The 26,768-nt window shown below is 41.8% G+C and overlaps 1 protein-coding gene across 1 annotated transcript in view; it reads left to right on the top strand.

Annotated features, from left to right (window-relative positions):
* The first annotated feature begins 6,158 nt into the window (after positions 1 to 6,158).
* padi2 (peptidyl arginine deiminase, type II) overlaps positions 6,159 to 26,768 on the top strand; it is a 30,772-nt gene continuing 10,162 nt past the window's right edge. The window contains exons 1-12 of the mRNA XM_078425116.1: positions 6,159 to 6,267; positions 12,367 to 12,547; positions 13,029 to 13,101; positions 14,937 to 14,998; positions 16,585 to 16,702; positions 17,752 to 17,880; positions 19,246 to 19,391; positions 20,368 to 20,471; positions 22,356 to 22,467; positions 23,008 to 23,115; positions 25,224 to 25,369; positions 26,465 to 26,612. Of these exons, the coding sequence (XP_078281242.1) occupies positions 6,176 to 6,267; positions 12,367 to 12,547; positions 13,029 to 13,101; positions 14,937 to 14,998; positions 16,585 to 16,702; positions 17,752 to 17,880; positions 19,246 to 19,391; positions 20,368 to 20,471; positions 22,356 to 22,467; positions 23,008 to 23,115; positions 25,224 to 25,369; positions 26,465 to 26,612 (1,419 nt within the window). The 5' untranslated portion in view covers positions 6,159 to 6,175. The remainder of the gene's footprint in view (positions 6,268 to 12,366; positions 12,548 to 13,028; positions 13,102 to 14,936; positions 14,999 to 16,584; positions 16,703 to 17,751; positions 17,881 to 19,245; positions 19,392 to 20,367; positions 20,472 to 22,355; positions 22,468 to 23,007; positions 23,116 to 25,223; positions 25,370 to 26,464; positions 26,613 to 26,768) is intronic.

The following is a 26,768-nucleotide window of genomic DNA, read 5'->3' as shown; positions in this document are numbered from 1 at the left end:
AATTCATTGCCACAGAAGGCTGGGAGGCCATCAATGGATATTTTTAAGTCAAGTCAAGTCAATTTTATTTTGTATAGCACATTTAAAAACAACCCACGTTGACCAAAGTGCTGTACATCTGATTAGGTACTAAGGAAAAAAAATGAAACATACAGTAGCACGCAAACAGTTCACAGCGCCTCCTCAATGAGCCTCAAACGCTAGGGAGTAGAAATAGGTTTTGAGCCTGGACTTAAAGGAGTTGATGGAGGGGGCAGTTCTGATAGGGAGAGGGATGCTGTTCCACAGTCTAGGAGCTGCAACCGTAAAAGCGCGGTCACCCCTGAGCTTAAGCCTAGACCGCGGGATAGTGAGTAGCCCCAAGTCGGCCGACCTGAGGGACCTGGAGTTAGAGAGGTGGGTTAGAAGATTTTTGATGTAGGGGGGGGGGATGTCCATTTAGGGCTTTATACGTGAATAGGAGGAGCTTGAAATTGATTCTGTACCGTACAGGGAGCCAGTGGAGAGAGGCCAGAATCGGGGTGATGTGGTCCCTTTTACGGGTACCCGTCAGGAGTCTCGCTGCGGCGTTTTGGACCAGTTGCAGGCGGGACAGGGAAGATTGGCTGATCCCAGTGTATAGGGAGTTGCAGTAGTCTAGGCGGGAGGAAATGAAAGCGTGAATTATTGTTTCTGTGTCGTCGAATTGGAGGAAAGGTTTGATTTTAGCTATGGTTCGAAGTTGGAAGAAGCTGGCTTTTACCACAGCGTTGACTTGCTTATCAAATTTTAATGCAGAGTCAAATATCATGCCGAGGTTTTTGACATGCGGTTTGACTAGGCAGGATAGGCTTCCAAGACTGCCTGTTATCAATTTGATGGAGTCGGTGGGGGGGGGCGAATAGGATGACCTCAGACTTGCTCTCATTTAATTGGAGGAAGTTCTGTGCCATCCAACATTTTATGTCCTCAAGGCAGTGTAAGAGGCTGTTTAAATTTGACTGGTTGTTGGGTTTCAGGGGGAGGTAAAGCTGAGTGTCATCGGCATAGCAGTGGAAAGAAATGCCGTGCCTTTGAATGATTTGGCCAAGGGGGAACATGTATAAAGAGAAGAGAATGGGGCCTAGGATGGAGCCTTGTGGAACTCCGCAGGAGAGGCTAGCTGGAGCAGAGGAATAACTGCCTATGTTGATGGCGAAACTCCTATCTTTGAGGTACGAAGCGAACCAGCTCAGGGCAGTGCCATCAATGCCAACCGCGTACCGGAGACGGTCAATAAGGATGGTGTGGTCCACTGTATCGAACGCTGCACTGAGGTCGAGAAGGAGCAGGAATGCACAGTCGCCGGTGTCGATGGCGAGAAGCAGGTCGTTGTGTACCTTCAACAAGGCAGACTCTGTGCTGTGGTGGGCTCTGAAACCTGACTGGAAACTTTCAGGTGGAGATTGACACATTCTTGATTAATATGGGCGTCAGGGGTTATAGGGAGAAGGCAGGAGAATGGGGTTCAGAGGGATAGATCAGCCATGATTGAATGGCGGAATAGACACGATGGGCCGAATAATTCTGCCCATATAACTTATGAACTATGGTCACCTGTTGTATGGATTTGTTTTTTAAAATCATTATGTTTTTACACTAATGTCTTGATTTTTGCACACAGTCTTCCTGAGTTTAAAATGTCATGTTTAATGTATGTGTACTTAGTTCTTGCATGTCTGAGTGTGTGTGCTTGTGATGCAACTGCAAGCAGGATTTTTTATTGAACTGTAGCTGACTATACTTGGGACAAGACAGTAAACTCAACTTGACAACTTGACTTGGGTGTTTTCGGGATAGATTTTTAAGTCAGCACATTCAGTGCCAAAACAGTTGGCAGACTATACTGGTATCGGTATTGTACAATGAGATAAGATTGCACAATAGCCAAATCTTATTTGTTGCTCGGTCAATTGAATACAAAATGGTGATCTTACTGTAAATGCACACCAAAGTAGCAGTGAGCACATTATTTAAACTGAAATTTACATTAAAGTTGAAAGAGAGATAATAGATCCCAAACCAGGATTTGAAACTCAAATCAAGGTACTCTGAGAACAAGAAAGCAAAACTAGCTAAAGGCAAATTAGAGTAAGGGAAATTTTCATTCAAGATGCAGTGATAGGCATTTGAGATTTCTTTGAATACAGAGAAAAGATTCATTTTCATAAGAAATAATTCCAAGAAGCTCTACCATCACGGTGAACAAAAAGGGTTAAAGATAATCAAGAATCTGTCAATCTCCGCCTTAAAAATATCTATCAGGTCAGCGAGTCCTTGTGTGCGATTTACATTAGGATATTGTGTGCCAAAAAGCAAAGAATTAACAAAGCCAAATCCTCTTTGTTGCTTGGTCAATTGCATACAAAATGGGAAGACCAGGTTTCAGTTATATAGGGTGATGGTGAAATCTAAAGCAAAGTGTTTTAAGTACATTCTGGTCACAGTTGATATGTTCTCCAGATGGGTGGAAGCGCACCCCACTTAGAAGGATGATGCAAGGACAGTGGTAAATATTTTAATGGAAGAAATAATACCTAGATTCGGAATACCCACGGGAATAAAAAGTGACAGAGGAGCTCATTTCACCAGTAAATTAATTCATAGCCTGACTGAGGCTCTTGGGTTCCAGTGAGAGAGTAAATGGGGAAATAAAAGCTACTTTGGCCAAAGTATGCCAGCAAAATAGGTTGTTGTGGCCAGACGCCATGCCCATAGTAATGTGTATGCCCATAGAAATCAGAAAAATAGAAACACGAGCCTAACACCTCACGAGATATTGATGGGGCGACAAATGACAACAGGAACCCTGCCCCTTAATTTACTTAATTTTGATCAGAATTAAACTTGGTAACGAAAGGGTGTGCGAGCGTGGCAATTGGCATCTCTTGTTAACCAGGTGCAGAAGATCATGGGAATTTGTCAAAACAAGTTTCAGACACATTAAATCTTGTCTGAGAATGTGTAGCATTGATAAATAAGGCATACACATGGATAAGGAAGCCTGTTCTCAGTGGAAAGTTAATTAATTCTGGATCACAATAGTTAACCCTGGAATGTCGGTAACTATTGTGATCAAAAACAGAATAGCAATAGTTGGGTAGACCACCCGTACCTCCTACCGCTAGAAGCGCAGAAACGTTACAGTAAATGGGGGCTTATGAATGGCTTGGAGAGGGGCAGTGGTGCAGTCTGCTTGAAAGATGAGGTGGAGGGGTGTCGAGATGCCCTTGCATTATGTTTGACTTGTATTAACCATCTGTTGTTGAATAAGATTGATATAAACAAAAAGTATGTTTTGACCAATTAAATAATTGGTACCCATGCATGCAGTACATAGTAATAACAGGATAATTGTGTCTAACAAAAAAAAAGTTGTTTACTGCACTCTGTAATTGTCGGCTAATTCTGCTTCACAGGTAGAGAACTGATGAGCAGTTAACTGCCACCATCTCTCCATGATATCATGCAATAAAGCCTCTTGAACCTCAAAGTCATTTTTCCTTTAATTTTCCTCTGTCTTTTTCCTCGATTGAAAGGTTGGACAGGGAGGGCTTGTTGCCCATGGAGATTGGAAGAATGAGAGGACATGTGTTTGAAATAAATAATAAGCTGAGGGTTTGAGCGGTTGGGTGTGGATGTGGAGAGAATTTTCCTCTTGTAGAAGAACTTTAAATTAACAGTCACTGTTTAACAATAAGTACATGCCCGTTTAGGATAGAAATTAGATAAAATGAGGAACTCTTGCTTAAAGGACAGCAAGAGCAATTTTAAAAGCATAGGCAGATGGATTGTTGATATGCATGATGTTGAAAGATTGCTGGGAATGTGATCTCACTAAATGCTACTACATGAATATGATGGGTCTAAAGGGATGTGGGCCAAATGCAGGCAGGTGGGACTAGTGTAGATGGGGCATGTTGGCCGGTGTGGGCAAGTTGGGCTGGAGGGCCCATTCCATGCTGAACCTCTAAAGTCTAAAGTGAATAAAAGGCATATTATCTCAATGGTGAGTGATTACAGAGCTCTGAGATGCCGGGAGGTCAGCGAGTCGTTGTGTGCAACTCACATAAGGATACTGTGTACCAATAACAAAGAATTAACAAAGCCAAATGTTATTTATTGCTAGGTAAATTGAATACAAAATGGGAAGACCATGTTTCAGTTATATAGGGTGAATATGAAATCTAATTTGGAATTCTAAGCACAGTAATAGCCTTGTTATTTATGGAAGGATGTAAGCACACTAGAAGAAGTTCAGAGAAGGTTTAGAAACAAGGAACTGCTGATGCAGGTTTACAAAAAAAGACATAAAATGCTGGAATGTTTCTTCAGAGTCTGAGGAAGAGTCCCAATCTGAAACATCACCTATCCATGTTTTCCAGAGATCCTGCCTGACCCATTGAGTTACTCCAGCACTCTGTGTCTTCTTTCAGAGATTTGTTAGAACGATTCTGGATTGGATGGGTTGTCTTATGAAGAAAGGTTGGACAGGCAAGGCTTGTTGCCCATAGAGATTGGAAGAATGGGAGGACAGGTGTTTGAAATAAATAAGAAGCTGAGGGTTTAAGAGGTTGGGTGTGGATGATAGACGATTATTCGTCATCAATGTGCATTTGCGAATCAGAATACTTGGGTGTTCTTTATAAGAGCAAGTCCCCTTAGAAGGCAGATGCAACTGAGCTCTTGAAGAGTTGCTGGCAATTGCAACAGAGGTATGCCCAATGTAACTTTTAATTGGGTCTGAACAAAAGGGAGTAATTTGGAGTAAGAAAGATATACTGTGTCGTGAGACAGAAAGGTAGGAGGTGGATAAAGTTTTAGAAATTGGCACACTGTTCCATTTCATTTTCACTTCAAATATTTGAATTGTGAAATAAGCTCAGAAAGGAATTGTGGTTTTGATGGGTTAAGGCATGCTAATACATGGCACCAGTTGCAGACCACGGGTTTGGTCAGTTAATCCTGGTAAGACCACATCTGGAGTATTGTGTACAGTTTTGGTCTCCTAATTTGAGGAAGGACATCCTTGTAATTGAGGCAGTGCAGCGTAGGTTCGCGAGATTGATCCCTGGGATGGCAGGACTGTTATATGAGGAAAGATTGAAAAGACTAGGCTTGTATTCACTGGAGTTTAGAAGGATGAGAGGGGATCTTATAGAAACATATAAAATTATAACAGGACTGGACAAGCTCGATGCAGGAAAAATGTTCCCAATGTTGGGTGAGTCCAGAACCAGGGGCCACAGTCTTAATATAAAGGGGAGGCCATTTAAAACTGAGGTGAAAAAAAACTTTTTCACCCAGAGAGTTGTGAATTTGTGGAATTCTCTGCCACAGAGGGCAGTGGAAGCCAAATCACTGGATGGATTTAAGAGAGAGTTAGATAGCGCTCTAGGGGCTAATGGAATCAAGGGATATGGGGAGAAGGCAGGCACGGGTTATTGATTGGGGGCGATCAGCCATGATCACAATGAAAGGTGGTGCTGGCTCGAAGGGCCGAATGGCCTCCTCCTGCACCTATTTTCTATGTTTCTATGTAATTATATAATTATAGTGTGCAAAATTCAAGCACATGGTATTGGGGGTAGGGTGCTATCTCATCATTTTGCAGTAAGCTGCAGCCCTCCGTGGACAAGGGTTAACACTGTTTTGGTCTTCAAGGGATTTCCACCAGGGAACAAATGGTTATTAGTGAGCAGCCAATAGTCCATTGGCACAGTGGCGCAGCGTTAAAATTGCTGCCTTACAGCGCCAGAGACCCAGGTTCGATCCTGACCTTGGGTGCTTTCTGTATGGAGTTTGTACGTTCTCACTGTGAGCGCACGGATTTTCTTCCACACAAGTTCATGTGATAGGAGTAGAATTAGGCCATTCGGCCCATCAAGTCTTCTCCGCCATTCAATCGTGGCTCATCTATCTCTCCGTCCTAACCCTATTCTTCTGCCTTTCCTCATAACCTCTGACACCTGTACTAATCAAGAATCTATCTATCTCTGCCTTAAAAGCATCCCAAAGACGTGCCAGTTTGTACGTTAAATGGCTTCTGTAAATTGTCCCTAGTGTGTGTAGGATAGGATGAGTGTAAAAGTAAAGTCTAAACCTTTACCTCTGCTGAAATACACTTTCTTACATTGCAGAAGACTAAAGCTTCATCATGTCCAAGCAAAGAACTGTGCGACTGGAGTGTGGGAAACCAACCCAAGTACTTTATGTGCTTGGAACTGTAATCAAAATTGACATTTACAAGTAAGTCATCAGCCTGTTTAACAATGTCCAACTGACAAACTTTTCCTGTAACTGAGCTTGGAATAGAAGTTTTGGAGTCCGGTTTCAGGCATGCAAATAACAAGGTAATTGGACATGAAGATAGACACAAAATAATGGAGTAACTCAGCGGGACAGGCAGCATTTCTGGAGAGAAGGAATGGGTGACGCTTTGGGTCGAGACCCTTCTTCAGACCTTTCTCCAGAGATACTGCCTGTTCCACTGAGTTACTCCAGTATTTTGTGTCTGTCTTCAGTGTAAACGAGCATGTGCAGTTCATTCCTACATACTGGACATGAAGCTGTGTCAGAATCCTCTCCCTAACCAACCCGCTCAGCAATGAAATCATACCGTAATGAACTCAGGTTGCAGAGCACATCCTCCTGTATTTGCATTCATCCTAGAGATTAACCTTGGTTTCACAGGAATTACTATACAAGGAACCCTTGGTAATGAGTGACCATTATACAGCATGAAATCAGGCCCTTTGACAGAACAGGTCCATGCTGACCAACATGTCCCAGTTGTCCGCACTTGGTCCACATCCCTTTAAACCTCTCCTATCGATGTGCGTGTCTAAATGTCTTTTAAATGCTATTATAACACTTGACTCAACTATCTCCCCTGGCAGCTCGTTCCATATAGCCACCACCGTCTGGCTGTGAAAAAGGTTACACCGCAGATTCCCTATTAGGTCTTTCCCTTTCACCTTAAACCTACGCCCTCTGGTTTTCGATTCCCCAAGCCTGGGTAAAAGACTGTGCAAAAAACTCTATCTATTCCCCTCGTAATATTGTACACATCTACTAAATCACACCTCGGCCTCTTGTGCTTCAAGGAATAAAGTCCTAGTCTGGCCTATCTCTCCCTATTGCTAAGCCCCTCAAGTCCTGGCAGCATCTTTAAGTTGCTTAAAGCACTCTTTTTTATTGTATCCTCATCATTGAAATTACACAGTATAACTCAGGTTGTGAGATAGGACATCCTCCTTGACCAGCGTTATTGGAGATCAGCCTACTTTCATTACATAAAACTACACAAGGAATGGGGAGAGTGATTTAATAGGGGGGAATGATTGAACTGGAACCAGAGGGGTAACTTTTTCACACAAAGGGTGGTGGGTGTAGGAACGAGCTGCTGGAGGAGGTAGTTGAGACAGGTACTATCGCAACATCTAAGAAACATTTGGACAGGTACATGGATAGGACAGGTGTAGTGGGATATGGGCCAAGCGCAGGCTGGGTGGGACAAGTGTAGATGGGACATGCTGGCCGTTGAGGATAAGTTGGGCCGAAGGGGCTGTTTCCATGCTGTATGACTCGATGAATACTTGCTAATCGAAAACTGTTCTAACGAAGTAATTACATAGGCTTGTCTGAGAATAAAGTGAATAGATATAAATTCATAAGTTATGTTTAAAAGGTAGACTCTGGGGTTTACAGCGGTATCAGCTTTTCACCATGTGCTTCAGTGAGTGGATGCATGTCCACAGTAACAGAGACATGAGTTTGAGGAGATGGTTGCAAGACACGGTGGAAACTGAGCCGGTGATGACAGGTTAACATTTCCTTCATTGAAATATGTCAGCCCTGGAGCAGAGTCCATTGTTTTCAACAGTCAGCTGAACAGATTATAAATAGCTTTTTATAATGGGATACAACTACGCATTTCTGCATACCATCTTTCAATTCTTATTTCCTTATGATCTTTCCAAGTGACCGCTACACATTTTTTTGCTATTGCTATTGCTATTTTGAGAAATCTTTCCTGATATTTATCTAAAATTAATCTTGGTAATATTCCTTTAGTATCTCCCAATAAAAACAACCTTGAATCCAATGGTATGGTCTTATTCATCAATTGTTCCAAAAGGTTTTTTAGGTCTTTCCAAAAAGGAGTTACCTTCGGACATGCCCATGTGGAGTGTAAAAAAGTACCCACATCCTGGTTGCATTTAAAACAAATGTCAGGTAAATTTGGATTTAAATTGTTTAATTTTTTCGGAGTTAAATATAATTGATGTAAAAAATTATATTGTATTAAACTATATCTCACATTAATAGTATTTTTCATACTTTCTAAACACAATCTTTCCCAACTTAGTTCATCAATGCTAATATTCAGATCTGTTTCCCATCTTTGTCTTGATTTTTGAATTCCTGTCTTTGGACTAGATTTTTATAATAATTTATACATTGAAGATATAATTTTTTTAGTTCCCTTGCCCTGAATCAGGGATTCAATTCCTCTAATTTGAAATAAAAACATTGAATTACCTAATTTTCCCTTAAAAAAAGATTGTAGTTGATAATAGAAAAAAATACTGTTCCCTGGAATTTGATATTTGTTTCTCAATTGAGAAAATGTCAAAAAATTATTTCCTTCATAGCAATCTCCTATATGTTTAATACCCTTCTGTTCCCAGACTTGTAATATTTGATTATTCCAAGCAAACGGCAGTAATCTATTTTTTACTAATGGAGTTTTAGCTGTTAGAAAGAATCTTTTATCATTAGCTTTAACTGTTTTCAACAATATATTAATTAAATGTTTTAGCAAAGGTGACTCTTGATCCTTAACTAATAGCTTCGCTTCCCATTTATAGATAAATTCTTCTGGGCATAGTTCTTTTATTTTATCCATTTCAATTTTAACCCATGCTGTTTTTCCACCCTCTTGATAAAAGGATGAAATAAAACTCATTTGTGCTGCCAGATAGTAATTTTTAAAATTTGGTAATTGCAGTCCACCTAATTCAAATTTCCATGTTAATTTTTCCATAGACTCTTGGCATTTTACCTTTCCAAAGAAAATTTCTCACAATTTTATTCAATTCTTGAAAAAAAATATTTGGTAAAGGTATAGGCAGTGTTTGGAATAAATACTGTATCCTCGGAAAAATATTCATCTTAATACAGTTCACTCTCCCTAGCAATGTAATTGGAAGATTCATCCATTTCAAGTCCTCATCTATTTTTTTAATTAGTGGTTTATAATTTAGTTTATACAGATTATTTAACTTATTATCTACTTTAACCCCTAGGTACTTCATGCCTTCTTTTTGCCATTTAAACTGACTTTCTCTTTTACATTGATCATAATTACCTTCAAAAAGAGGCATTATTTCAGTTTTATCTTTATTAATTTTGTATCCTGATACTTTCCCATATTCTTCCAGTCTGAAATATAATTTCCTTAAGGATTCCAATGGTCTAGTAAGACAAATTAAAACATCTGCAAATAAAGTAATTTTGTGATTTTCCTGATTAACTTTAAATCCTTCAATGTCTAAATCTGATCTTATTAGCTCTGCCAGAGGTTCAATGGCCAATACAAATAAAGCCGATGACAAGGGACATCCCTGTCTACTAGATCTTTCCAAATTAAATGATTGAGAAGATTGGCCATTTGTCACCACTTTGGCTTTAGGTTGTTTATAAAGAACTTTTACCCAGTTAATGAAACCATTTCCCAATCCGTACTTCTCTAATACTTTAAATAAAAAATCCCATTCTAACCTGTCAAATGCCTTTTCAGCATCTAAAGCAACTGCTACACTCAATTCCTTTCTTTTCTGTGCTAAATGTAAAATACTTATAAATCTTGCTACATTATCAGATATTTTCCTTTTTTTGACAAATCCAGTTTAGTCCTCTTTAACCAGCTTCGGTAAATATTCTGCCAATCTCCTTGCCAAAAGCTTAGCAACTATTTTATAATCTGCATTCAACAATGATATTGGTCTATAAGAAGATGCATTTAAAGGGTCTTTCCCTTTTTTTAAAATTACGGTTATAATTGCCATTGAGAAGGATTCTGATAATGTAGAAGTTTTTTCCGCTTGATGTATCACTTCCATAAATACTGGTGACAACAAATCTTTAAATTTTTTATAGAACTCAGGTGGGAAACCATCTTCCCCTGGAGATTTATTACTTGGTAAAGAATATAATACTTCCTCCACTTCTCTCAAAGTAAAGGAGGCATTTAGTCCCATCTGCTCCTCATTAGAGATTGTTGGTAATTATATCTTGGATAAAAAATTATTTATCTTAATTTCATCCTTTTCAGATTCAGAATGGTACAGATTAGTGTAGAATTGCTTAAATACCTCATTGATTTCTCTAGGTTTATAAGTAATAATGTTTTGATCTGTTCTAATTGAATTTATTGTTCATAATATTTGTTCTTCTTTCAGTTGCCATGCCAATACCTTGTACGCTCTTTCTTCTAATTCATAATATCTTTGGTTAGTTCGTAATATTCGTTTTTCTGTTCTGTAAGTATGTAAAGTATTGTATTGAAATTTTTTATTTGCAAGTTGTATTTTTTTCGTATCTGAAGAAGCTTTCTGTAAGTCTTTTTCTAATACGGTGATTTCTTTTTCTAATCTTTCAGATTCCTTCCTATAATCTTTCTTTATCTTAGATGAGTAGCTTATAATTTGGCCTCTCAAATAAGCCTTCATTGCATCCCATACAATAAATTTATCATCAACTGAATTTAAATTTGTTTCCAAAAATAATCCAATTTGTCCTCGAATAAAATCACAAAAGTCTTGCCTTTTCAATAGTAAAGAGTTGAGTCTCCATCTACACACTGACTGTTCTTTCTTTCTTTCTATATTTATATATTTATAAATAAAATTAATTAAAAAAAAACACAGTCAGCTGAACAGATACTTGAAAGAGCACAAACTGCAAGGCCACAGAGAACATCGAACTACAACACAATAACAGGCCCTTCGGCCCACGATGTCTGTGCCGAACATGATGCCAGGCCCATATCTTTCCCACCTGCACATCATCCATATCCCTGCATATCCTTGTGCCTATCCAAAAGTCTCTTAAATGCCCCTATCCTATCTGCCTCAACCACCTCCCCACGACACGTTCCAAGCACACACCACCCTCTGGGTAAAAACAACGTTGACTATCCTATTTATGTCTCTCATAATTCTATGTACCTATATCAGGACTCTCAAATCTTCCGGCTTTCTAGAGAAAACAATCCCAACTCTGTCCAACCTCATCCTATAGCTAATTGGCCCTAATCCCGATTCATTCTGGTAGACCTCCTCTGCACCATTTCCAAAGCTTCCACATCCTTGGGGCGATCAGATCTGAACGCAATACTCCAAATGCAGCCAAACCAAAGTCCTATATCGCTGCATCATGACTTCCTGCCTCTAATGCTCAATGCCCTGACCTATGAAAGTAAGCAAACCATATGCCTTCTTAATCACTCTATCTAATTGTGTTGCCACTTTCAGGAAGTTATGGACATGGACCCCAGTTGGGTAATTTGATTGTCACTGCATGGGGTAGCATAGCGGTAGAGTTGATGCCTCAAAATGCCACAGACCCAGGTTCAATCCTGACTATTGGAGTTTGCACATTCTCCCCGTAACCATGTGGGGGTCTCTCCTGGTGCTCCAGATTCCTCCCACACTCTAAAAACGTTCAGGTTTGTAGGTTAATTGGCTGTGATAAAAATTGTAGATGGTCCCGAATATGTAGGATAGTATTAGTGTACGGGGATCGCTGGTCGGTGCGGACTTATTGGGCCAAAGGGCCTGTTTCCATGCTATATCTCTAAAGTCTAAAGGCTGACGTGGGTTTGATTGAATGCTTGATTCCTTGTCATGTTATGATTATGTTTTTATAATTTGTTCTATGACTTTAGGATTTTTTGGTTGTAAGAACCTTTATTACCACTGTCTGGGAAGGCAAACTAATGTTATTTTTTCAAGGACAGAGTTTGCAACAATACAGTCTCACGCCAACTAAAAACATGCCTTTAAACTAATTGATCCACTCCAACAACATGATTTACATTGATTAGGAATTGAGTGAAGACTGCCTGAGCTCCTTTATTATACATCCCTTATACCCATCACAAAAACTAGAAAATCAGGTTTGGATGAAGCAACAACCTACATTGAAACAAAAAGCTGGAGTAACTCTGCTGGTCAGTCCTGCTGAGTTCCTCCAACCTTTTGTGTCTATCGTCGACTTAAACCAGCAGCTGCAGTTTCTTCTTACACAACTTACAATGACAAATATTTCCTCTTCCTCCAGACCATCTCCTCCAGGATGTCGATCCTTTGAAGTCACCTCAAGCCCTGGTGTCAATTGTTCCTTCTCAGACAAACAGAATGTCAGTATTGTTGCTCACTACGCAACCCGCTGGGCTCTCACTGAAGACAGCTTGCTTCTGGTCACGGTGGACAAAGTGAGCTCTGCTGCCAATGATGGAAAGGTAATATCATAACGCCTCTGCTGTCATGCATTATTAATGTTATCATAATAAACACAGTAGAATTATATCAAAATGGATCTTTATGTGGAAGACAAAAGTTGTTAGAATTGTTTAGGGCGGCACAGTGCAGGTAGTTTAGTTTAGTTTAGGTTCTCCAGTGGGTGCTCTAGTTTCTTCCCACATCCCAAAGATATGTGGGTTTGTAGGTTAATTGGCCTCTAAAATTGCCCCAGACGTGTAAGGAGTGGGTGAGAAGTTGGGATAATATAGAACCAGTGTGAACAGGTGATTGATGGTCAACGGGGACTCACTTTCAGGGGCCTGTTTCCGTGCTGCATCTCCCAACTAAAAACGGAGGCCAATATACATTATGTAACTGATTGAAAAGTTCAGTTTGACCCAACTGCTGAAAATTAGAAAGAGCCGAGACCATCTCAGCCCCAGTATTGTTGTGACTGTTTTATTCTGCATTCTTTTCCAGGTTAAGGTTACATTTTATGGAGACGATTTGGATAAACCGGTTGACAAGATGACCCTGGAGCTGACGGCAGTCTGTGAGTAAATTGCACTCTGATAAAACCAGATAAGTCCAGTCTTTCCATCTGGTGAGATTCAGTGCTTTCACCAGAGTGATGCTAGGCTCTGTTTCTGGGGACATCCTAACATCAGAATTGAGTCAGTCAGGATACATCCATATCATGGTAAATGGGAATATTATTTGAGTATGTGGAATCTTGAGAACAGGCTTCATGTAGTGAGTGGTTTAGTTTAGTTTTGAGATACAGCGCGGAAACCGGCCCTTTGGACCACCGAGTCCACACCGACCAGCGATCCCCGCACATTAACACTACCCTACATACACTAGAGACAATTTAACATTCATATCAAGCCAATTAACCTACAAATCTGTACGTCTTTAGAGTGTGGGAGGAAACCGAAGATCTCAGAGAAAACTTACGCAGGTCAAGGGAAAATGTACAAACTCCGTACAGACAGCATCCGTAGTCATGATCAAACCCAGGTCTCTGGCGCTGTAAGGCAGTAGCTCTTCCGCTGTGCCATCGTGCCACCAATCATTCTCAGTTGATGAGGGAAACAAGTAGGGGAATGGGATTGATGAGATGTTTTGTGTGCTGGCATAGCCTTCTTCATTGTTGAGAGAAAAATTAAATAGATCAGTCATGCAACTTGGATACAAGTGAGACTAGAAATGATTGCCACTATTTCACATACAAGACCTGTTGTTCAACATTACAAAAGGTATATTTGTTGAACCAGGACAGGTATGGTAACACAGCGCTGGTCCAACAATCTAAAAACACTTGGGATCTGAGCCGAGCTGATTACTTGGATCCAAAATTGTCTCGATGATTTGAGGCAAAGAGTGGTGGTGGAAGGGTGGACTACTGATTGGAAATCTTACATGAGCTGTATCTCGCTGGGATTGTTGCTATGATCCTTGTTGTTTTATTACATACTTGTGCGCCAAATGCAGGCAAACTCATTTAGATGGGACAACTTGGTCAGCATGGACAGGTTGACCCAATATTTAAAAACATGTATGTGCATGTAGAAGGTATGACCAATAAAGTTGGTGGTACTGTGGATAACAATGAAGATTGTCTAAGGTTAAGCAGGATATATATATATATATATAAATTCTTTGTTCTCATCTTAAACCTAAAGCTGATCTTAAATCTTAAGTCGATCTGGTGGAGGCAACGGAGGAAGGCCCTACAGGAGCCTGGGGCTTACCTGGATCAGGAGCTGCTCCAGTAGATCGAGCACATGGGTGGACTGGAATTTGGAAATGGCGCCAAAACATGGCGGCGCCCATGTGTAAATATGCAAAAGGAATTTCATAGTGCAGTTGCACATGTGACAAATAATGCCCCATTGAAGCATTAAACCATTAAATCCTCATGTTTTTGACACTCCTATCATGGGAATAGGATTCTGACTCTATACCCTACGTATGCATGTTATAATTTTACATATATCTCTATCATATTACACATCCACATCTTTTGCTCCAGGGGAAAAAAAATGTTTATCGAATTTCTTCCCAGAAGTGAATTCATCTAATGCATACAATATTAGCAATTTCAAGCCACTTTTTTATCACAATGACAAGGTGATAATCACTTGTTGCCTCCATCACAGTGAGGGGGTGTTTGGGGTCACTGTGATGGACGTTTGTGTTGGGGTCATGTGTCTTGTGTTCTTTTTTGTGTGTGACTGCTATGTAGTTTCGTTCGGTACCTTGGTACCGAATGACAAATAAAGCTCTGTTGAACTGTTGTTGAACTGTTGAACTTGGTTTATTTTCCCACTTCACTGAACATACACTCCCCAACTGCTGGTTCTCATCATTTCTCTTCATTTGCAGATGTGTCTCTGGATGTGGATGCCGATCGCGATGGAATAGTTGAACAGAATAATCCTAATAAGGTGATTAGAAATGGAAACTTAAGAATTGTGGTGGTAACACAGTGCTGGAAAGAAGGGTGGTGGGTGAATGGAACGAGCTGCCAGAGGAGGTAGTTGAGCCAGGGACTATCCCAATGTTTAGATAGTTGTATCTAAACATGTACATGGATAGGACAGATTTGGAGGGATATGGGTCAAATGCAGGCAGGTGGGACTAGTGTAGCTGGGACACGTTGGCCGGTGTGGGCAAGTTGGTCCGAAGGGCCTGTTTCCACACTGTATGATTCTATGACTATAATTCATGTTTTATAACACGTCTGAGGTGAATTTTTCCCACTTTTTTAAAACATTGTATTCATTTTGGGGGGAAGGTGGTCATTTTTGCCCATCTCCCTAGATTCACCATACGTTCGTAAGTCATCGGAGCAGAAATAGGCCATTCGGCCCATCAAATCTACTCCGCCATTCAATCATGGCTGATCTATATTTCCCTCCCAACCCCATTCACCTGTCTCCTCCCAAAGCACTGACTGATAATCACCCTGTACACGAGCACCATCCTACACACTAGGGACAATTTACAATTTACAGAGGCCAATTAACCTACAAACCTGTACATTTTTGGTGTGTGGGAGGAAACCGGAGCACCTGGAAAAATACCATGTGGTCATGGGGAGAACGTGCAAACTCCATACAGACGGCACCGGTAGTCAGGATCAAACCCAGGTCTCTGGTGCTGTAAGGCAGCAACTCTACTGCTGTGCCACTGTGCCGCCTTAGACAAGAAAGTTACTTTCGGCAGGATCATTTGCTGAACTCACCTGAGCAAGCGGAGAGTTTTCCATCAAACTCGATTTGCTCATTGTAGATGATGGGGAGACCTTGGGATGTTGGGAAGCCATTCACTAGTTGCAGGACACCCAGACATTTATCTAATCTTGTAGCTTATCATGTATGTGGCCGTTCAGGATGAGTTTCTGGTCAATGATGACCCCAGGATGTTGATGGTGAGGACCTGTCAATGCATTGAAAGTCGAGGGTAGATTATTAGTGTTATGTTCATAGAGATAGCAATTCCTGGAACCTTTGTAACATGAATGTCACTTGCATTTAATCAGCCCACGGCTCTAGGTTTCATTGTGTGCAGGCCTGGACTGCTTCATTCTTTGAGGAGTTGCCAATGTAACTAAACATTGTACAATCATCGGCAGTCATTTCTACTTCTTTATGATGGCAGAAAGGTCCTTTGACGAGACAGATTGCAATGTACTGTTTTATTTTTGGTGCATAAATACTAAAAACTACAATAATTTGCATTAAAAGAATGCAAGAACTTGAAGCAGAAATGGACCTTTGGCCCCTCACTCTTATGTCACCATTCCAAACTTGTTTCTTGCCACCCCAATAACTCTGTTTCTCTCACAATTGGTGCTGCCTGATGTTTTGAGTGTTTCCAGCCTCTTCTGTTTTATTTCAGATTTTCAGCATCTGCAGTTTTCGTTTTAATTTACGCCATCGTGCCCTTTTGATTCTTGGAGTTTGATTTTTATACACAAATATGCCAAACATATATACAAGAATGCCTCTTGTTTTCATTGCTTTGCCAGAGTTCTTGGATGTGGGGTCCAAAAGGACACGGAGCTGTTCTTCTTGTGAACTGCGACAAGGAACGGTTAACTCTTTCTGGAACTGACAACATGGATGATAAAGTTCACTCATTTGAAGGTAACAGGCGATGTTTATCACCAAAGACAATGTCTTGGAAGTGTCAAGGTGTAGTTACACTGCCGCAAGTTGTGTCTTGATAGACAATTGGTGCAGGAGGAGGCCATTTGGCCCTTTGAGCTAGCACCGCTATTCAATGTGATCATGGCCGATCATCCACAATCAGTACCCCATTCCTGCCCTCTCCCCATACCCCCTGAGTCCGCTATCATTAAGAGCTCTATCTAACTCTCTCTTGAAACCATCCAGAGAATTGGATGACAACATGGATGATATAATTCACTCATTTGCAGGTAACAGGCGATGTTTATCACCATAGACGATGTCTTGGCAGTGTCAAGGTGTAGTTACACTGCCGCAAGTTGTGTCTTGATGGAAATATGTTGGTAGAGCACATCAGCTTGTGACATTTTTAAGTGTGGATATAAATATGAATACTTTATTGCCATTCGTTGCAAATTATTTGCTTGCATTCCCAAGGTATGCAAATAGTCATCCATAAACGGCGCTTAAAAAGTTACAAAGCACCAGGTCCCCTTTTGTTCTCCCCCCCACCTCCCTACAGTACAATGTAAGAGTTAAACAGATTCTGCAGCTAAGGTGGAGGTGTCTGCTAACAGCAACACATGGCAAACAAGGATGCTCGCTTAGAAAAACAAATAGGTGCTTGGGAACTTAACTGGAGGAACTTAGAGGAACCTGTAAATCATGAGGCCTTTGATCCACAGCTGCAAGGACAACAATATTAAGATAAAATAATTTCTAATGAATAATAAGATAATACAATGTCATAGCCACAGAATAAAAAGACGTACCTTTAGAAAGTTGAGGAGGAATTTCTTTAGTCAGAAGGTGCTGAATCTGCGGAATTCATTGCCCCAGAAGGCTGTGGAGGCCAAGTTAATGGATATTTATAATGCGGAGGTTGACAGATTTTCACTCAAAGTTAAATGTTACTCAAACTGTATTAACAGGCTGGCTTGATGGGCTGAATGGCCTTATTCTGCTCCTAGAACTTATGAACAAATGTGAATACTTCTTTCTTTCAGACCTAGCTGACATGTCACGTATCATCATAAGAACTGAAGGACCAAAAAGTATGCCAGCTGGGTACACACTGAATCTGCACATTTCACCTTCTGATAAAGAGAAAGTCCAACTCTTTCGGCATGATGTTGGTGAGTATGTTTGGTTGACATTCTCCCTGAGCAGAGACACAAGTTTAGTTTTGTAGTTTAGTTTGGAGAAACAGTGTGGAAACAGGCCCTTCTGCCCACTGAGTTCACGCCAAACAGCGATCCCCGCATACTAACACTATCCTACAAACTAGGGACAATTTACTATTATACCAAGCCAATTAACCCTCAAACCTGTACGTACTTGGAGTGTGGGAGGAAACCTAAGATCCTGGAGAAAACCTATGCAGCTTGCAGTGAGAATGTACTCTGTACAGACAGCACCCAGTCAGGATTGAACCCGGGTTTCTGGCGCTGTAAGGCAGCAACTCTACCGCTGCGCCACCGTGCTGCCCAAGTGTTGGAGTGTTGCCTACAGTTCTGATCACACCATTATAGGAAGGATGTGGAGGTTTTGGAGAGGATGCAGAGATTTACCCAATCCTGGATGCCTAGATTAGGGAGTATTAGCTACATTGAGAGGTTGGACAGACTGGGATTGTTTTGTCTGGAGTGCCAGAGGTTGCAAGCGGAGACCTGGTAGAAGTGTGTAAAATTAATGGTGTAGATGCTGGAATCTTGAGCCAATCACAAAGTGCTGGAGGAACTCAGCAGGTCAGGGAGCATCTGTGGAAGGAATGGAGATTAAAAGGGGGACTTTGAAGAAGGTTCCCGACCCGAAACGTCACCTGTCCATTCCCTCCCCAGATGCTGCATGTCCTGCTGACTTCCTCCAGCACCTTGTGTTTTTCATCACGAGTAGTTGGATTTCAATAATTTCCTTGATTGCTTCTATCAAATTTCCAAATGTTAACATTCAAGTTGAGCAACTGACCTACTTTTTATATTTGCTTCTTTTTCTGGTCACTCTAGTTCTAATCGGCTATCACAAGGGCAATGCAGTGGTGCAGCGGGTAGGGCCGCTGCCTCACAGCGCCAGAGACCCTGGTTTGAATCTGCCCTTAGCTGTTTTCTATATGGAGTTTGCACGTTCTCTTTGTGACTGAGTGAATTTCCTCTGGTTGGTCCCATTTCTCCCGCATCCCAAAGTTGTGTGGATTTGTAAGTTAATTGGCCTCTGTAAATTGTCCCTAGTGTGTAGGATGTGGATTAGGAAGTGGGATAACGCAGAACTAATGTGAACAGGTGGTTGGCATGGAGTCAGTGGGCTGAAGGGCCTGTTTCCATACTGTATCTTTAAACAAAACTAAACCTTTCATTCAGGCTTCTCAGATTTATAAAAATCTTACACAAGAAAATCTTTTGAACTTCAAGTCTAAGTTGAAGTTCAATCCACTCTCTCTGTTTTTACTTTATTTGTATTCAAGATATCATTTGATTTACTTTCCTTTATTTTTTCATTTGCAGCAAAGATGACCTGTGTGTTGGGCAGAACCAAGGAATCAACTGTTATGGATTTTACCAAAGGCAGCAATGAGATTAATTTCTCCGCTGAAGGGCTTGCGTTTCCTGATAATAAGAATGCTACTTTGGTGACCTTCAACCTCAGCGTGGTAGGAGAAATTGCTAAATTTTGATCCAATTTAAAATGTGTCCGGTGAAAAATGTAATTGTGTGAAGAAGGGTCTATCTTCGGTGTAAACAAGCACCTGCAGTTCTTACACATAATTGGAAACAAGTTTTGAATCAATGTCGTATGTGGAGGTTTACTATACGATACGATATGATAGAAGTTTATTCATCCCAGGAGGAAATTGATCTGCCAACAGACATAAACACAAAAGAGTCATAAACACAAAACATTGAATCCAGTGCAGACTGTTATTTTCTCGCTGCCTTGACTTGAAGGAAGCATGTGGCATGCTTTCCTTCGTAAGTTGGGGAATAGAATACAACAGTTTGAACATTATGTTGCAACTTTACACTTGGGATTAATGTCCATAATGCTTGCTTTCAGAGGTTGGGGCTTTGAGGATAAGAGTCAGGAAGTCATGCAGCTTTATAGGACTTTGGTTAAGCCACATTTGGAGTATCACGTGCAGTTCTGGTCACCCCATTATAAGAAGGATGTGGAGGTTTTGGAGAGGGTGCAAAGATGGTTTACCAGATGCCTAAATCAGGGGGTATTAGTTACAAGGCAAGGTTGGACAGACCTGAATTGTTTTCTCTGGAATGCCGAAGGTTGCGAGGAGACCTGGTAAAAAAACATAAAATTGTGAGAGGTATGGAGAGAGTAGACAGAACCTTTTCCCCAGCATTAAAAACTCACATACTAGAGGGAATAGCTTTAAGTTGAGAGGGGCAAAATTTAAAGGAGATGTGTGGGGCGAGTTTTTATTTTGCACAGAGGATGGCAAGGTCCTGGAACCACTGGGGAGGTGAGGCAGATACGATTGTGGCATTTGTAAAGCTTTTGGAAGGGACATGGATTATGTGTGGACAGAAAAATGCAACAGGAATTACATGGAAATTGAAATCTCAATAAAGATACATTTCATTCAGCACATCACATTACTTCTTTCATTTCAGGTTCACCAAGAGCTTCCTATTTTCACTGATCAAGTTGTATTTCATTTTGCTCCATGGATTATGACTCCTAATACTCAGGCTCCCGAGGAGGTGTTTGTTTGTAGGTAAGGGGATATCATTTAAAGTATGAACTGATTTTCCAAGCACTGCACCAACATCGCCACAATATTTCCTTTAGTTTATTCAGAAGTTCATGATCAGCGCAGAATTAGGCCATTCGGCCCATCAAGTCTACTCTGCCATTCAATCATGGCTGATCTATCTCTCCCTCCTCATCCCATTCTCCTGCCTCCCCCCCCCCCCCATAACCCCTGACACCCGTACTAATCAAGAATCTATCTATCTCTGCCTTAAAAATATCCATTGACGGCCTCCACAGCCTTCTGTGACATAGAATTCCACAGATTCACCACCCACTGACTAAAGAAATTCCTACACATCTCCTTCCTGAAGGAACATCCTTTTATTCTGTGGCTGAGGTTGGAGATACAGCGTGGAAACAGGTCTTTCGGTCCACTGTGTCCCACGACCAGTGATCCCCGCACACTAGTATTATCCTACACACACTAGAGACAAATTACAATTTTACCAAGCCACATAGCCGACAAACCTGCACATCTTTGGAGAGTGGGAGGAAACCGGAACACCCGGAGAAAAAGGGAGAGCGTATAAACTCCGTACAAACAGCAACCGTAGTCAGGATCAATGCCGGTTCTCTGGCCCTGTAAGCAGCAACCCTACCGCTGCGCCAGAGAAATATAGAGTGATGTAGAATAAATGAGTGAGATGGAGTTGTTTGAGAATTTGTGGCCACAGGTTGATAGACATTGGTAGCTGGAGAGCTGAACATTTAAATAATCTATGTTTAGCCGTCACTATAAGGCTTCAGAAAGATTACAAACTCTTTTCTGAATAAAAAGCTGGAGTGCAATTTTTCACCAGCTTAGTTTAATTTAGTTTTGAAATACGGCACGATTGAATCCGTGCCGTCCAGCAACCCCCATACACTAACACTATCCTACACACACTAGGGACTCTACTGCTGCGCCACCGTGCCACCCTTGATCGGATCTGTTCTGAAGTATTGTGGTCTTTTTGAGCACCTCATCTAAACATAGAACAGTGCAGTGCTGTACAGGAACTGGTCCTTCAGCCCACAACGTCCATGCTGAACATGATGTCAAGAGAAACAAATCTCCTCTGCCTGCACACAATCCATTCCCTGCATATCCGTGTGCCCAATTAAAACATCTTAAATACCACTAATGTATCGGCCACCGCCACCACCCCAGGCCATGCATGCCAGGCACCCACGACCCTCTGTGTAAGAATAACCTGCCCCGCACATCGCCTTTAAACTTTGACCTTGTAAAAGGATACATTTTAAGGATCTCGACCCGAAACTTCACCCATTCCTTCTCATCAGAGATGCTGCCTGACCCACTGAGTCACTCCAGCATTTTGTGTCTATCTTCTGTGTAAACCAGTGTAAATCTGCATTTTCTCCCGACAGCTTGCATCCACTATTGTAGATGGCCATAGTTTCTGGCCCTGCCACATCTCAAATGCACTGACAACACCGCCGCCATGGCAGCTTCACAGCCGTGAATTCCGTCATCGTTTCTTGAGTTGAATATGCCCAGAGGCAAGACAAAAACTTCCCATAACCTGGGATATTGGGTTTGCATTGAATGGCTATCCATTCCACAAATCTATAGACCCTCTTCCCTGACTCTCAGACAAAAGAAGGGTCTCGACCCAAAACATCACCCATTCCTTCCCTCCAGAGATGCTGCCTGTCCCGCTGAGCTACTCCAGCATTTTGTCTCTCTTCAGCCTTTGAATAATCAGGATTGGAAAGGTTAACACATGAACTGGTTGCAATGAAATGGTTTCTATTCCCTTGTTTCCCCTTTAGCATGGTTGGTTTCAGGGCAACCTAATTTGGTAGTTTTCCTCTACAGAATCTATTTTCCCCCCTCTCTTAGCGTGACCAAGAATAAGAAGTTCCTGATAGAATTCAAGAAGTTTGTGAACAAAGCACATTGCAAGCTAACAATCTGCCCAGACGACGTGAATTTACGTGATATCTGGATGCAGGTAAAACAATGATTTTCAGTCTATCCCATAAGCAGCACCCACAAAGTGACTGCAATCCTCATCTGTACAAGACAATGCGTAATTAAGCTTTCAATTTAAATTATGCTTTCAATACAAGCTAAATTAGCTTTCAATTTAGTCTCCTGTATGTAATTAAAGAGCCATCATTAGGCGAGTAAATGTATATTCTCCCAATGACCTTGTGGGCTTTCGCCGGGTGCTCCGGTTTCCTCCCACACTCCAAAGATGTTCAGATTTGTAGGTTAATTGACTTTAGTAAAGATTGTAAATTGTCCCGAGTGTGTGGGATTGTGCACACACTCCATTCTCCAGATATCGGTGGCATCTGTCCAAGTGTGCCCTGTCTCTTTACCCACTAACTTGTGTGACACATTCATCCTTCATTCCATCAGTGGAATCTATCTTTGTTGCCTGCACATGGAGTGTCACTGTTAGGCTTCCCTTTCACTGTGCGTTGTGTTATTCTGCTTCACCTTTCTGTGGAATAGTCATGCTGAATGTATTCTCTCTCTCTCTCAGGATGAAATCGAGTTTGGTTACACAGATGCTCCACACAAGTTCATGAATATAGTGCTGGATTCTCCTCGAAATAGGGGCCTTAAGAATTTTGCCTACAAATTTCTCTTGGTAAGGGATAATATTTCTGTGACTTGCCAATTTATTACTTCAATATGCTCACTCTCCGAAAGTACTAATTTTTGTTGGAATTATGCATGATACTTCAATTTCATTTGTCTGCTTTAGTACCTGATTCAGACTGTAAAGGGAATTCAGTTCCTTGCATGAGCTTTGTTTAGATCCAAAACCAGAGTTTAGTTTAGTTTAGAGATACAGCGCGGAAACAGGCCCTACATCCCTCCGAGTCCGCACCAACCTGTGATCGGCCGCTCACTAACACTATCCTATACACACCAGGCACAATTTTTAAAAACAATTTTACCAAGCCAATTAACCTACTGTGTGTCTTTGGAGTGTGGGAGGAAACCGGAGCACCCAGAGAGAACCCACGCAGGTCACGTGGAGAACGTACAAACCCAGTACAGACAGCGCCCGTAATCAGGATCGAACCCGGATCTCTGGAGCTGTAAAGCGACTTTACCGCTGCGCCACCGTGCCACCCTAATGGATGGATGAAGTTGCTGAAGATCATGGGATTCGATCCTGACTACGGGTGCTGACTGTGTGGAGTTTGTACATTCTCCCCATGACCTGCGTGGGCTTTCTCCGAGATCTTCGGTTTTCTCCCACACTAGGTTTGTAGGTTAATTGGCTTGGTACAAATGTAAATTGTCCCTAGTGTGTGTAGGATAGTGTTAATATCTGGGAATCTGGGATCTGGGAATAACTGTGCATTGTTCCCTGAAGGTGGAATCTCATGTGGATAGGATGGTGAAGAAGGCGTTTGGTATGCTTGCCTTTATATATCAGAGCATCGAATATAGAAGTTGGGACGTAATGTTCAAATTGTACAAGGCATTGGTGAGGCCGAATCTGGAATATGGTGTGCAGTTCTGGTCGCCAAATTATAGGAAGGATGTCAACAAAATAGAGAGAGTACAGAGGAGATTTACTAGAATGTTACCTGGGTTTCAGCACTTAAGCTACAGAGAGAGATTGAACAGGTTGGGTCTTTATTCTTTGGAGCGCAGAAGGTTAAGGGGGGACTTGATAGAGGTTTTTAAAATTTTAAGAGGGACGGACAGAGTTGACGTGGGTAAGCTTTTCCCTTTGAGAGTGGGGAAGATTCAAACAAGGGGACATAACTTCAGAATTAAGGGACAAAAGTTTAGGGGTAACATGAGTGGTAACTTTTTTACTCAGAGGGTGGTGGCTGTATGGAATGAGCTTCCGGTGGAAGTGGTGGAGGCAGGCTCGATTTTATTATTTAAGAGTAAATTAGATAGGTATATGGATGGGAAGGGATTGGAGGGTTATGGTCTGAGAGCAGGTAGATGGGACTAGGTTGGAGAAAGTGTTCGGCATGGACTAGAAGGGCCAAACTGGCCTGTTTCCGTGCTGTAATTGTTATATGGTTAATATGCGGGAATTGCTGGTGGGTGTGTTCACGGTGGGCCGAAGTGCTTGTTTCTGCGCTATATAACTTTTAATAATTTTCTTTTCTTCATATTCCATATTTTACAACAGAAGTAGAGCATGTAAATGAAAAACATTGTTTTCAAAATGCCCATGATTTGTCAGCCAGGTACTAACAGCCATTTAGTTCTGGTAGCCCTATTGATGCAGGCATGCAAAGTCCAGGTCCTGTGGTCAGGATCGAACCCAGGACTCTGGAAGCATGAGGCAACAGCTCTACCAGCTGTGCCACCGTGCCATCTGCAAAACGGTTATACACAAACATCAGCCTATGTTTGGGCTCTTAATTATGTTAGCGCCGAGGCAAAGGTTAAGGGAAAAAACTTTATTTCTCGATTTATTCACAAAATGCTGGAGTAACTCAGCAGGTCAGGCAGCATCTCGGGAGAGAAGGAATGGGTGATGTTTCGGGTCGAGACCCTTCTTCAGACGTCTCGACCCGAAACGTCACCCATTCCTTCTCTCCCGAGATGCTGCCTGACCTGCTGAGTTACTCCAGCATTTTGTGAATAAATCGATTTGTACCAGCATCTGCAGTTATTTTCTTAAACTTTATTTCTCTGCTTGACGTACACTGCACCTCATCAAAAGCTAACATCTACAAATATTTGACATTGCTGCCTTTATTGTATAATTGTCAGGGCCCAGATTTTGGACGTATCGACCTGACAAGTAACACTCCCGACTCTCTGAACGCCTTTGGAAATCTGGAGGTCAGCCCTCCTGTGACAGTGAATGGCAAGGAATATCCGCTGGGCAGGATTGTCATCGGAAGCCACCTACCCATGTAATGTTACTGCATCTGTTTTGCTGGGAGGCGGAGGTGAAGCCTTCTTGCTTCATCTCTCCAGAAACCTTTCTCAGGTGTTAACTGTCTGCTTGGAGCTTTACTCTAATTACTAAATTACAATAATCTTTCAAAAGTACAGCGGGGCGCCACGGTGGCGCAGCAGGTAGAGCTACTGCCTCACAGCACCAGAGACCTAGGTTCTATCTTAGGATCAATAGTGATAGGAGCAGAAATAGGCCTTTCAGCCCATCAAGTCTACTCCACCATTCAATCATGGCTGATCTATCTTTCCCTTCTCAACCCCATTTTCCTGCCTTCTCCCCGTAACCTCTGACGCCCGAACTAAACAAGAATCTATCTATCTCTGCCTTAAATATATCCACTGACTTGGCCTCCACAGCCGTCTGTGGCAAAGAATTCTGCAGATTCACCACCCTCTGACTATAGAAATTCCTCATCTCCTTCCGAAAATAACATCATTTATTTCTGAGGCTCTAATCCTAGACTCTCCCACTAGTGGAATCATCCTCTCCACATCCGCTCTAGCCGTGTCTTTCACTATTCTGTACGTTTCAATGAGGTCCCCCCTCATTCCTCTATACTCCAGCGAGTACAGGCCCAATGCCGACAAATGCTCATCATTTGTTAACCTACTCATTCCTGGGATCATTCTTGTAAACCTCCTCTGGACCCTCTCTGGAGCCAGCACATCCTTCCTCAGATATGGTGCCCAAAATTGCTCACAATATTCCAAATGCAGCCTTACCAGTGCCTTATAAAGCTTCAGCCTACCGGTGCTGCCTAGATCCTGCCTACGGATGCTGTCTTTATGGAGTTTCTCTGTTCTCCCTGTGACCTGTATGGGTAGTCTCCGGATGCTCATTTTTTCTCCCACGCTCCAAAGACGTGCGGATTTGTCGGTTAATTGGTGTTGGTAAAATTTGTAAATTGTGCCTAGTAAGTAGGATGGTGCTTGTTTGCGGGGTGTTCGCTGGTTGGCGTGGACTCGTGGCTGTGTTTCGACACTAAACTAAATTTGTGACCTTAAAGGCAGAAGGAAGTGGAATTTACATTTTTAAACTTATTTTCCAGCCACCCCGATGGGAGACAGATGGCAAAGGTCATCAAGGACCTTTTGATGGCTCAGTCTGTGCAGTCTCCTATAATACTATACTCAGACTGGTTGACTGTTGGTCACGTCGATGAGTTCATGTCCTTTGTTCCAGCTCCCGACAGAAAGGTAATCAATATAATTCTACTACAACTTCAACACTAACTTCCACCCTGCCCTCAAATTCACCTGGACCATCTCCGACACCTCGCTCCCCTTTCCTGATCGCATCATCTCCATCACAGGGGATAGACTATTGACTGATGTCTACTAGAAACCCACCAA

This window comes from Rhinoraja longicauda, chromosome 30 (assembly GCF_053455715.1).
Source record: "Rhinoraja longicauda isolate Sanriku21f chromosome 30, sRhiLon1.1, whole genome shotgun sequence".
Taxonomy (NCBI): Eukaryota; Metazoa; Chordata; class Chondrichthyes; order Rajiformes; family Arhynchobatidae; genus Rhinoraja; species Rhinoraja longicauda.
This window is presented reverse-complemented; position numbering and strand designations above follow the sequence as displayed.